Source organism: Scleropages formosus, chromosome 5, assembly GCF_900964775.1.
Source record: "Scleropages formosus chromosome 5, fSclFor1.1, whole genome shotgun sequence".
Taxonomy (NCBI): domain Eukaryota; kingdom Metazoa; phylum Chordata; class Actinopteri; order Osteoglossiformes; family Osteoglossidae; genus Scleropages; species Scleropages formosus.
In genome coordinates, this window is record NC_041810.1 from 23079512 (window position 1) to 23092620 (window position 13109).

General features: G+C 44.8%; 1 protein-coding gene across 2 annotated transcripts in view; it reads left to right on the plus strand.

The window, feature by feature from the left end:
• The window catches only part of LOC108942191 (potassium voltage-gated channel subfamily C member 2-like), a 30736-nt gene extending 21341 nt beyond the window's left edge, over window positions 1–9395 (plus strand). The window contains exons 2-3 of one of the 2 annotated variants that reach the window (XM_029251653.1): window positions 3569–4499; window positions 8309–9395. In XM_029251653.1, the coding sequence (XP_029107486.1) occupies window positions 3569–4499; window positions 8309–8421 (1044 nt within the window). In that variant the 3' untranslated portion in view covers window positions 8422–9395. Of the gene's footprint in view, window positions 1–3568; window positions 4500–5028; window positions 5970–8308 lie in introns of those variants that run through there. The other variant, XM_029251652.1, reaches the window with a different exon arrangement.
• Window positions 9396–13109: the final 3714 nt, after the last annotated feature.

A 13109-nucleotide genomic window follows, 5' to 3' on the forward strand; every position in this document is an offset into this window, starting at 1 on the left:
TATTGCTTATTTATTTACCCAAACAGAGATTCTGAATATTTCATTTCACCTTAATATATTCATAAAGCTTGGAGAATGGCTGGTGAGCAGCTGGCAGATCAATGCCTGTGTAAAAACGTGGGCCCTCTCAGACTGGAAGAAGTAGTTCTCCAAGAGACTGCCAAACATGTAGAGTCAGAATAGGCTTGGAAAAGTAAATAGAACTAAAGTAGAAAAACTGTGGTGAACAAACCATCTATATGATGAATACATCCAGCTTTGAAGACATTAGTAGCTTTCAGGATTTGTACTTAACATATTCCTGGTTGTTCATCAATACTTAGCCTTGTACCCCGTGTATGTGGACCACCAACCTCGACTTCTCCAGGCACTTTAGAAGACTGAGTGGTTGAATCTCATACAGTTCATTTAGGTAAGTCCTGTTATTTTCCATGTCAACTAAACAAAACTTAGAAGATCCAAATCTGTTCCAGAAAAAATGGTCTTGTCTCTAAGCTATGTATTTGAAGAGTGGGTGCAGCCGACCAACCAGCCGTCTCCTGCACGAACACATCGTGGATCTAGAAGGAAAGATTGTGTTGTTTCTCTGCTCATAATTTACAGTACTGTACTCACAACAATGTTTGGGTGTATAATTCTGATTAAATCTTTTTCATAACTCTTCTGTGTTTGTGTCACCGACAGACAGAATCATATTACTGACTCATGTTGAACTGCTGAATCACCTGATGTACACAGTGATGCTCTCCGGGAAATCCAGGACCGCATTTCTGGGACACTGGAGTGTGTGAAGTCCAGTTGGCTGTGTTTTCCACGTACTGGAGGAATCTGCACCCCTCAACCGTGTCATGCTACATACAGATAGGGGTCCATCCTGACTTTCCTGGGCGTCGTGGGCAAACTTCCACTTTTTAGCCGTTCATTTCACTGCATGTTTGAAAGATGAGGTTTCCACATGTGTGGAATGACCTGTTCTTCAGATACTGTGTATGGGGGTGTGTAACACATTCAATGGGTAGAAGCCTGAGATCAACCGTCGCTTGCATCCCAAGCTCAGCGTTCGCCTCTCTCTATCTCTGGTTTACCTTGTGTCGCACAGAATTTGGACTGGAGAGAAATGAGGTTCTACAGAAGGAGTGTTGTTCTTCATTCAGAGCTTTCTGGGACCTTCTGTCACACTGCAGCACAGAGATGACAGGTCAAGGGAGGAGTTTTCGGTTGACCTGGCACTGCCATTTTAACCCCCCAGCCCCACCTCCCTCACAGCCCCTGGGGGAGCTTCCCCTCTGTCAAACATACAGCAAGCAGCAGGCCAGTGAGCTCTATCAATAGACATGAAGGTGTCAGTTGAGGTTCTGTGCTTCTTGAAGAAGCTGCGTGCCACGGTTTTCTTCTCATCCTATGAAGAGGCTGTAAAGGCAGCAGGATATTGTATCTGGCAGGATTTCGGCTACCTCCTTTTTTGCAGCCCTTCCTTGTGAGGTTTAAAGTGACAATGAATTATTGAAATAAGTGTGCCTGAGCCTTTTGATATGTTATTATTGAGCAAGCATCTGCTTTGCTGCCAGGAACGGAGTTTAAAAGTGGCCCACAGGCGAGTGAGCTACTCCCATTGGGAGTGTGTATGATGAGTGACGAGACATGTCTTTGGGGCGAGAGGGATTTATTTGTTTTTCTATTAATATTTATTTATTTGGAGTCCCTGTAAAGAGGAGTCCCCCACTGTAGCTGCACACCGAGACAGTTCTGTAAAGTGGAAACTGGTCCTGCATGAAGAACACACACGTCATCCTGTAGTGTGTTTCACAGAGACTTGCACTTATGTAATCAGTGTACTGGCTGGTTACCCTGGTGAGCAACAGGGACTGCAGTGTCAGTGTTGAGGGATGGTTGGGGTGTTGCTTTGGAATAAAATGCTCTTGATTAGGGTACAAAGAACTACCATACTGTCCTTACCTGCAATGAAGACCGATACCTGGTTGACATTCTCAGCAATAATTACATGTACCCACTATCGTCACTGTGTGGCGGTAAACGTAACTGATCTCGGAAAAGATGCCCGACTGAAAGAAAAATGACAGTAAAGTAATTAGTCTTGAAAGACACAGAACCTACATTTGGACTGGAAAAGAAGCTGAGAGGGACGTTGTGTGTGTGTGTGTGTCATGAGTGAAAAGCTGTCATACAGGCAGCAGAACGAGCAGGGTGCCTGAGTGCCACCCGCCCTGTTGGCCCACTGCTCTTTGCGATGCTCATGCCATCAGAAAGCATGATCAGAGTGTGTGAGGGATGCAGCTCGCAGGCATCTGTCTGCTGCTTGGCTTCCCTCTCCTTTGATGCTTCCTGCGATCAGAGAGATGGCCTGCAGCTGTGGAGGAGCACGGAGGAGCGCGGGTGGCTCCAGGAGCCGACACCGATCGGTGCAAGTCTACCGTGCTGGAAGATGGCTCCCACGCCCTCCTCTCATCCGCTTTCACCGTTGCTGGCCCACGCTTTCACCCAAAGAGACTTAGAGTTCCATTTATTTATACAGCTGCATAAATGGGCTACAGCAGGGCCCCTCCTGGGACGTGAACTGGCAACCTTCAGGTCTTTAAATACTAGGAGGTTTGTTTCAGCGTGTTGTGCCTTCAGTCTTTCTAAGCTAAAAGTTCAAAAGGATTTCATTTTAGTTGTAGCTGAAAAGAAAACAGGAAATGGTTATTTAGATAGGGACAAACCTGATGCGTCATGAAAAGCCTGAATTTTGTAATTGCAAAGGATTCAGCTTCGTTTTCCAGGTCGGGCCCTGGATCTGTGTCCCTTTCGTGGGAGAATCCTTCATGCCGCATGGTGGGAAAGCACAAAGACATGGAACTTTGCATCTGTTGGTGAAAGGTCCTTCTTAGGTGTTCAAAGTTGTTTCTGCCAAATATGCTTTGGGTCTCTCAGGTTTCTCCTTTTGTTTCCATACAATAAATGTCACAGCACTCACTGTATTTCTGTGCGAGTTTTAAGACATTTCCTTTTATCACTGTGCGTTTGCTCTCAGAGAGAGATGCCCATTAGTTAATGTGTGAAATGGAACAGCAGGAGACTTGCAGGTTCTTCTCGCTATGTACACACTCTGTTGTCCAGTGTCAGCTGAAGACAGCTGTTCTAGACTTGAGGTTTGACCTCGTCTCCATCTGAAGGATGAAGTGTTCTAGTGCTCGGCATCCAATTACCACTGCTTTGTTGGGCTTTGCTGACAAGCAGTGCCTGAGGAAAGCTCGTAGTGATGAAGCAAGTCAACACCTGATTCACACGCTGGTTACCTTCCATGTCAATTAGGGTAGTGTCACAGTAGGAACAAAGTAAATTATACTTATCCTTGGCATTCCTAGACCGATAAACGTGCTTTGGTAGTATCTGGTGTTTTTTACAGTTTAAATGCCTGGTGCTGTGAATAAATCTGCTTAAGGACTTACAACTGAAATCTGATGAATGCATTTGTATTGTGTGAATTGGGGTTTTTTGGCTGACGTTGACTGATTTGCTGAAGAAGTTTGGTGTTTTCAGATTTCTCCGAATCTCTCCTCTTTTGTAGTTTGTGGCCTTTGCGTCCTTGTTCTTCATCCTCGTCTCCATCACCACCTTCTGCCTGGAGACCCACGAGGCATTCAATACAATCGTCAACAAGACGGAGGTCATAAGGAATGACAGCCTGGACCTGGGACCACAGTACGAGATCGAGACTGACCCGGCACTCACATATGTAGAGGGTGTCTGCGTGCTGTGGTTCACCATCGAGTTCCTGGTGCGGGTTGCGTCCTGCCCAGACAAGCTGAAGTTTGTCAAGAGTGTGCTGAACATCATAGACTTTGTGGCCATCCTGCCCTTTTACCTCGAGGTTGGTCTCAGTGGTATGTCCTCCAAAGCGGCCAAGGACGTGCTGGGCTTCCTGAGGGTGGTACGATTTGTGCGCATCCTGCGGATCTTCAAGCTGACGCGCCATTTTGTGGGGCTTCGCGTCCTGGGCCACACTCTGCGTGCCAGCGTCAATGAGTTTCTGCTGCTCATCATTTTCCTGGCACTGGGTGTGCTCATCTTTGCCACTATGATCTACTACGCTGAGCGCATCGGTGCCAACCCCAATGACCCCACCGCCAGTGATCACACCCACTTCAAGAACATCCCCATAGGCTTCTGGTGGGCTGTGGTAACCATGACCACCTTGGGCTACGGTGACATGTATCCACGGACGTGGACAGGCATGCTCGTGGGTGCCCTTTGCGCCCTGGCAGGGGTGCTGACCATTGCCATGCCGGTGCCGGTCATCGTCAACAACTTCGGCATGTACTATTCACTGGCCATGGCCAAGCAGAAGTTGCCAAAGAAGAGAAAGAAGCACATCCCCCAGTCAGCGCAGGGGGGGTCACCCACTTATGGCAAGGCCGACCTCAGCATGGCCTGCAACAGCACCCAAGGTGACCTCTGCCTCAACAAGGGCAACAGAGTGTTGGAGCGCAACCGATCAGGTGAGCTTGATGGTGATGTGTGGGTATGACGATGAAGAAGTGAGTCCAGAGCATCCCTGCGGGTCTCTCAGATTTTTCAAAGTTAAAATGCCTTGTTTAAATTTGTGGCAAACAAACACGAACACGCAAAACTTCTTGAAAATGGTATAAGCATCATTTCAATAAAGAGAAATTTTTAAGCAGTTTACATTTGTCACTGTTTCTAACGTAACCGTAACATTTTCGGTCTAACTGATCTGCAGAGTCAGAATTCATGGGTGGTCAGGGTTTTGTAATTTTGTTGTATGGAACCACATAGACATGTATGGAAGCTGTCGTTATATGTACACAGGAAGGTGAACTTAACATTTGTGTCTCTGTGATAAAATTATGTCTTTTTATGAGCGCAGCATAAAAGTCTAATGTAGAATCGAATGTATAGACTGTCGGTGAACTACTTCGCATCCTGTCCTCCGTTCCTGCCAGCCAGTGACCTTTATCCCCCTGCAGCGCTTTGTGTGTTTTTGATGTGCGGTGTCTCTTTGGCCAGTGCTGTCGGGGGATTACGGTGGGGAAAGTGACCTCACGCTGTCCCCGGAGGACAGCCTCCCTACACGGCGGTCCAGCACGCAGGACAGGCGTGGCCGTGGTGGACGGCCCTGCTTCCTGCTGGCCACCAGCGACTACAGCTGCTCCACAGATGGAGGGATACGCAAATCAGGTGCGCCGGCCCCTCACCCCTTCCACGGACATGCCTTAGAGCCGAGGTCTCACTGATTCTCTGTGCGAGCGCTGACCTCCCGAAATGAATTATTAAACTGGTATTGTCAACAAGTTCTTTGTTTGTTTACGATGTACATTTGCCCACAGTCCAGTCCTGTCCACCTATGTATCAGGGAGAATTCAGCGCTTGTTACGAAGCATAGCTGTATGTTCACCTCCATGAAATGCGTAAAAATGTGCTTTGTGGTACCCTGTTGTGTCCAGAGACTCAAAATACTGTACAGTGAGTTTTAAAAAGTTGTCCCTCGTGCTAGAGTGTAACCAAATAACTGTGACAAATAGTACCTTTCAGACTTCACATATGCAGTATTGTGGACATTGTCCTGCATTATGACTTATTTGCTTAGCACACACCCTGAGCACGACTACCTTTACAGAGCTCAGAATTAGGTAAAGTAACTTGGTTAAGGGTGCGACTTAAGGGTGCACCCTTCCCACCACAGTTCCTTTGCTGCTTTGCCACCAGCTACTCGCGCAGACATTACTCTACCAATGGTAGTTTTAGCGCTATTAATTGTAAGAAAGCAGGGCATGAGAGAGAACTGAATCCGCTTGACTAATTTAAATGAATTCCACAGAGACACCTGTCACCTGTATTGCAGCATCCAAAATTTCTCCAAATGTGGAATGAGTGCAGTGCTGTGGGGGAGCTCTTCTGTGTTATTTCTTCTTTTTTTCTCCCCCCCTCTGGGATTGAGTGAGGACCAAAAATGCTCCGTTTCATAATTAAAGTTTTATCTCAGGTATCTTTGTAGATAATGTTTAATTACAGGCAGTGCTGTTACAAGAGGCTTCATCAAGGTTTGACTAATTGCTGACAATTGGGCCTTAATGGTGTCTGCAGTCAGGCACTTAGATGAAGATGTCTCATTGGATGCAAGTGACTTGTTCCCATTCGATGAAGTAGAGCTGAAACTGAAGGAGACAGAGGCTTGCTTTCGGCAGCGCTGCCGCTGCTTCCTATGAAGGATGCTTTATTTTAACTTCTAAAAAGAAATGCTGGACACAGCCGACCTTCAGAGTAGACTCAGCGTAAGAGGACTGAGCACTATAAATATACAGACATTTTCTAGGAAGTGAAGGATAATTAACCAAGTTTGACATATTCAGGTGCTTGGGTGCTTCTTGGAATTCATTTATTCATTGTGAAGTAGGAGTGCTCTGCTCCAGAGCTCGTCCCAGGGTAGTAGACAGCTGTTGGTTCGAGCCCTTGCGAAACTCATGCACCGCAGCCGAAAGGGGGCCCGGGGAGAAAGAACCGGCGAGCCCGGAACCACAGCGAGGGGCCATGTACTGCTGAAAGCAAACCCAAAGAGCCACGGCACAGCTGTACCTCTGTGGTACCAACAACCCTCTGCGTTATGAGAAAGCTGCATCGAGGCCCTGGCTCAGTAACAGAAGTCCACTTCTTGTCTGCTGGCATAAAGGTTGCTGTTGCTTGTTTTGTGCCAGAACAGTGGTTCTGGGTTGGCACTAGAACAGCTGTTTTCGCTAAATGCTCTGCTAATAAGCAAGTGACAGATCATCTTAATCTGAGGTGACAGGAGGTTCTGACTTGAATTATAAAATTACCATGTGTGGGTGTACAAAACATAAAACATATTCCACATTGTATGTGAATGTTAATTGCTGTACTTCCACAAGACCGTGTGAAACAGAGAATATTTCTTAAGTTCACATGTAATGGTTTTATTCATAGATGTTTGCTTATTAATACTTGACATGGGGGAGTATATTTGCTGGCTCTGTATGAATTGATCATGAAAATGTACCTTGAAGTAGACCATTTGTAGCAATCATAGCACCTAAACAACTGACTATTACATCATGTTCTGACACTTGAATAATGCTACATCTGAAGTGCAGTACCTGTGTTTTTAGTGCTAAAAGGTTTCCACTTAATTTACTTGTGAGTAATTAATGTTTTTCTCGCTGGGTACAGTTTACCAAATGTCGATTCATGCCAGCAGCAATGGATGGAAAAGTGATGTAATTTTAATCGGCGCAGAAACTGCATCGTGAACCCTGATGCATATGGAATGTGTGTCATTAATTCACGTAACACAGTACATGTAAAGGCAAACTGAAACGTACACAGTCCTGCTTCGCATTGTATATGTATGTATGTATACCTCTCCTCATGTGTTGGCGAATGCTGTTCGCTATGCAGAGCATGACGCCTGTAGAACATTTCACTTTGTGTCCCTGTCCTGTTTGCCAACTGACCTATGAGTTCTGTGTCAAGGGTGCAAAAGTCCTGGAGCTTAAGCATCATAGCCGACAGCACCCGGAGGCTGTCTCCAGTAACCTCAACGTACAGCTCGCCCTGACCCCTGAGACACTCTCGCTCTCGTCCCCGCATTCCACCCATTGGACCCACCCAAGCCCTGCACACAAAGCGGAAATTAGGAATAGAAACTTATAGACCAATAGAACCTATGCATGGTATAAACCCTAATAAATAGGAACTGATTGATTTGTAGACAGAGCAGAAGTCTTGTTTGGCTACCAATATGAAATCCATAGAGTAGTGTCACTCTTAAGTCCCTAATAGTCCTGTATTATTGTACTTAATGCAATAAAAAGACTCTTAATGGTTCCAGGTGGAGCCATAAAATTGAATAGCAATGTGTGAATCAGGGAGGTTTTCTACATAGATAGCTCTATCTAGGCAAACTGAACACGTGCTTCCAGAGGTAGTAACTCCATTGGACCTCATGTCTGTGATTCTTATCCTTTTTTTGTAAGACGTTTGGACCCCCCCCCCCCCCCCCCCCCCGTTTCTCTCCCCATCACCTAGTGAAACTACAGACGTTCATTTTTTGCATGGATCACCACATGCCATTGTCTCAAAACGGTGTTTGACTGCATCTGGAGGTTTCAGGATGCAGAACGTGCACCGGACCGCTGTTTCTGCACTGTCGTGTTGGATTGGGGATGGAAGCGGCCAAGGAGACGTGTCTACGCGCACACGGTCTGCTCCTTGTGCTCTATGTATGGCTTTGTATGGTTGTGGAACTATCGCGTCACTGGCTGTTTGTGTGCAAAACGCTGCAAAGGGCTTGTTGTGACTGGAGACCTGTGTGCAGAGAGCAGCACGCTCTCGTTCTGGCCAGGTGGCAGGCTTGTGCCAAAGGGGTACCACCCCTTTTCTGGCTGACATAGTGAGTATGTGCATTGTGAGCATCCTTTCCATTCTTGTCCTGGTGTTGGGGGGGCAATTCCACAGCACATCCTATATAAACAATGCAGTGTAACTTTACTGTAAGTGTCCCTATACAAGTAATGTGAATCATTGTACATTTATGTGGTGCTGTGCATTCATTAACCTTGTGAAGTGTACCTTGTTTTCCCATAAATTAAAGAAATACTTGGCTTTCATGTGAAACTGTTACGTTCAGTAATTTCTCCCTTGTCTCATTTTGGAAGCGATAATGGTCATTATTACAAGTCTTACAGCCAGTGGAATCGTCAAGGAGGTCGAATGTTAAATTACCAAACGTGGCTAATTTCTTTTAAGGCATTTCATTTGATGAATTGCCCCCTGTTAATGAGAAGGAATTGATGTGTTTATGACTTTTCTGTTTGAGGGAAAATATAAATACATGAATATATGTACAAATGTTGAAGTTAAATGTGTAGCTGTACACAGATTTAACCCAATAGCATGAATCTGCATGCCTGTCCTTGTACAGTACAAATCATTCTAGGAACATCAGGAACATCTCTCATATTTAGGGATGAGCACTGTTTTGTATTTTGTTCAGATACGTTTCTTCTCCCGTAGAATGGCATTAATGGAGTTAATGGGACTTCGTTGTCAGTGGAATAAATGAAACATTTTGGTTGCTGCTGCTCCTGACTCGGCTGCTCAGCCGCTCGCAGGACTCAAGTGTCTGGCCGCAGTGGCAGCGGGAGCGGGAGCGGGACGAGGACGGAGTCTACAGCCGCTGGCTCGGAGAGGCCCTGAAGAACATGGACATTAGGCCTTGCGATGAGCTCTCCTGCGGGGAAGAGAGAAGCACATATCTGGACTGGGAAAAAGTGTTCAAATGGGCCTTGTAGCAGTTGAAGTGGTCTTCACTGATCGCGCTCAGCCAACCATATGTTTAGCACTCCACTATCTGTGATGAATACCTGCAATAACTTAAGAAAAAGTTAAGATCTGTACAGTAATGCACACTGTTTAGACTGGAGAATATAAATATAGATAAATATGCTGATAAAAATAAATGTGACTTATTGTCATCAATACTTTATTTTACTTCCATTTGTATTTTTCTTATTCTTTTTTTGTTTTTCTTTTTTGTTTTGCTCTGTTTAAATGTATGGCATCTACACTGTATGTGTGGGGAAGAGCAGGGACTGTGGGCTTGTGTGATGCTTCACTGGAAGAGAAAGCCTTGTGTGTGCTCTCATAAGAGTCTTACCGTGCTCTGGTTTTACATGGAAGCCTTATTGCGTTATTCTAAGAGTGTTCTAAGATGTTTTCGATCGCAGCTCCTGCTTTCTGTACAGATTAGGAGCCCTGTCGTGTCACTTGGCTTATTGATCTGTAACAGGACTGACCGCAGAGCCCCATGACACCGTGAACCACGAGTGCTACTCATCTGGAGTCATTTCTGCTCATCATAGTTGTAGTCTTCAACTGTCACTGTGCCCAGGGTGACCGCAGTTGAGGTTTGTGTTGCGGTTCAGTGTACAAATGGGGGTGCGGCTGGGTGGGTTCGATACCACCTAGTCCTGAAAACGAGACGTTCCCTTAACACTGATGGATCGCGATGGCTTGACTCTGCTGGCTCTGTGTGCTCTTGCTCTTGGAGTTTTCCGTTTTCCCCAGTGAGCACACTGTGTACACAAGTCACAAAGTGCTGATGCTCAATTATGCATTTTGTCAACGTTTGATGACGCATTTTCACTGTGATTTTAGTGGATTTTGGATGGGTGTACCTAAAATCCCTTCCGCAAGCTTCTCTCCTGTGAAGAAAACGGTTTCTTTCCTTTGAATGTAAGGCTGTAGCGCTCTGCCTGTGTGACATCGGGAGTTTTCATGTGAACAGCAAAGCAATTTGTTAACCTTATGTTGAAGTGACCTGCAGGACAGTTGTACAGTCCAGCTCTCCTGAAAAAAGGAATCATTTAGGACAGAGCAACTTTTGTCTGAGGCTTTGACCTTTTGGATGTCATCATACATTTCTTAATTTAATATACTGTGAAAAATAAAGTTCTGAGGGGAAGCAAGGACATTCTTCTGTGTGTCTGTGGAATAATTATCCTAATGACTTTATGTTTTTGGAAGTGAGGCGCTGTGACACGATGCTGTAAAACTCCTTAGCTGTGGTGTTGGCGAGGTACAACTTTGTTTTACCTGATTTTTAATTGTATGAGTTTGACAAGCTTCCATGCTTCAAATGACCAAGTGTACACACAAGGTTAGTGGTTTTTTTTTTTTTTTTTTTTTTTTGAAATGTAAGCAGTATGTGTGCGCCATGTTTCTAATATCACGGGGGAATTAGTCACATGGTTTCCTTTGCAAATCTGAACCTGCAATGTGGTTTCTGTATTACAAAGCAGTGTATCCGCTGTTTACGCTGGCGCTACTTAAATACTTACACAAATACACAGCTGCTGCTTTCACTCAACTGAAAGATGAGTGAAAATGACATCATTTGCAGGGCTTTGTGTTATTCTTTGTGATGCTTTCTTTGTATGGCTACACACCTTCGGTATAATGAATATATCAGGACGCATGAGTGATGTGTGTAAAATTTGGTGTTTTGTAGCCATATCAAGGCCTCACACTCCTGTTCCCTGATTCTGTGTTCTTCCCAAATCTAACTCGTGGGCTTTTTTTTTTCTTTTAAGACATCTTGTTACCGCCCTTGCAGCCCAGTATGTTCTCTCTCATCACCATGGAAACAGTCTGCAAGTGGAGAAGATGTAAACAGCTGGGTATGAAGCTCGATTCTGGAGAGACACCATCATGCTCATGCTTTACAGTGTGTGAACCTGCATTTATGGAAAGCACTCTGTGCCATTGCCTGAATTACAAAGGACAGTCAAATCGTGACCATAAGGGTGGAAAGCAGAGTCAGTTTCCAGGCTGTGACAGGTTGTTTACCTCTCTATGAGCACAAGTTCACATGTGGATTTACCTGTGCTGCACTATGACAACATTTATCTAACATTTATTTTATCCTTCACCTACACAATGACTTGACAGTTCATAAGAAACAGCTATGTCTTTGACCACAATACATTTTACATAGTAAGTACACTTTAATACAGACGGTCCCCGGATTACGAACAAGTTCCGTGTCCTCAGTCTTTCTTGGTCGGGTTTGACGTAAGTGGGAACAGTTAAGTATGGTGGGTATCTAATATCAGTTTGTCTTAGTATACTGTATACCTTTCTATGCATGAAAAAAACATTAAAGAAACACTTCTGGATACACTAAAACATCTTTAATATAACAATACAGTAATAATACAATGTACTGATAATATAACAATAAATGTAACTATAGAATAATAGTGAGAGACACAGAAAGAGATAATGTTATTACTGTCATGATGAACAGAGGATACAGAGGAGTCTGGACCCAAGTGCATGATCGTTTATTCAGAATCAAAGGACTAGACGTGTTCTTGTGGTCGAGGAAGGGTGAATGGTCGGTTGATCAGTGAACTGAACAGGTGAGGATCCGAAATTGTGGTTGGGACAAGGCGGGCGATCATAATCAGAGACGTGGAACGGGACTGGGGAACAAGATTTGGAAGAGCTAAACGAGGTAGGTTTAATAACGCAAAGGAGATGGTTGTCTCAAGTGAGATTCTGCAACTGGAAAGAGATTGAGTAGCGTCTTTTATAGCTGGGTGCTCTCTCAGAGAGAGAGTGTGCGTGTGTGTGTGCAAACCATTGTTTGCTTTTCTAATGTTTGTTTGCGTTTCACCTTTTTCTGATCGCTTTATCATTTCCACTTTAATTTCAATCGTGATCGTTTCCCTTTTCTTGGATGCATCGCCATCACTTGCATCACATTTACGCTTTGGTGCCATGGTTAGGAGGATAAAAGCAAAAAAATTAAAGCCAAATAAAGTAACACATGAGACGCTTAGCAGGAAAAGAAGGAAGTCTTTGTCATACCTCGGGCCCACGAGCTGAGGAACTGCTGCAGACGCACAATGTCGTGATGCACGTCAGAAAGTAGCTCCCGTTTATTATTACGAATCATTGTATGTAACTTGAATTTTTAATATTATAGGCTTTATGAGGGGCGGTTTGTAACTACGGGTTGTATGTAAGTCGGACGTTCGTAACCCAGGGACTGCCTTTACCACTGCAGTAATGATAATGTAATAAATGCCAAACTGAAACCAACAAAACTAAAATAAATTTGCGCACACAAATTTTTACTTTAGCAGAAAATAACATCTCAGCACAGAGGGTGCTTTTATAGAAACAGCTATGATACATAAGATTGCTGTAGAAGGCAAAGTACAGCATTCAAATTCGAAAATTCTGATATTACGTGTGGGGTGCAGTGGCGCAGCGGGTTTAGCCGGGTCCTGCTCTCCAGTGGGTGTCGGGTTCGAGTCCCGCTTGGGGTGCCTTGTGAGGGACTGGCGTCCCGTCCTGAGCGTGTCCCCTTCCCCTCCAGCCTTGTGCCCTGTGTTGCTAGGTTAGGCTCCGGTTCGCTGTGACCCCACTTGGGACAAGCGGTTTCAGACGATGTGTGTGTGTGTGTGTGTGAGAGACATTACATGTGGCTCATTGTATTTTTCAGGTATGCACACATTCCAGTGAAATGCCTTATCCATTGTTCAGGATTTACAGTGAGGTAGTTA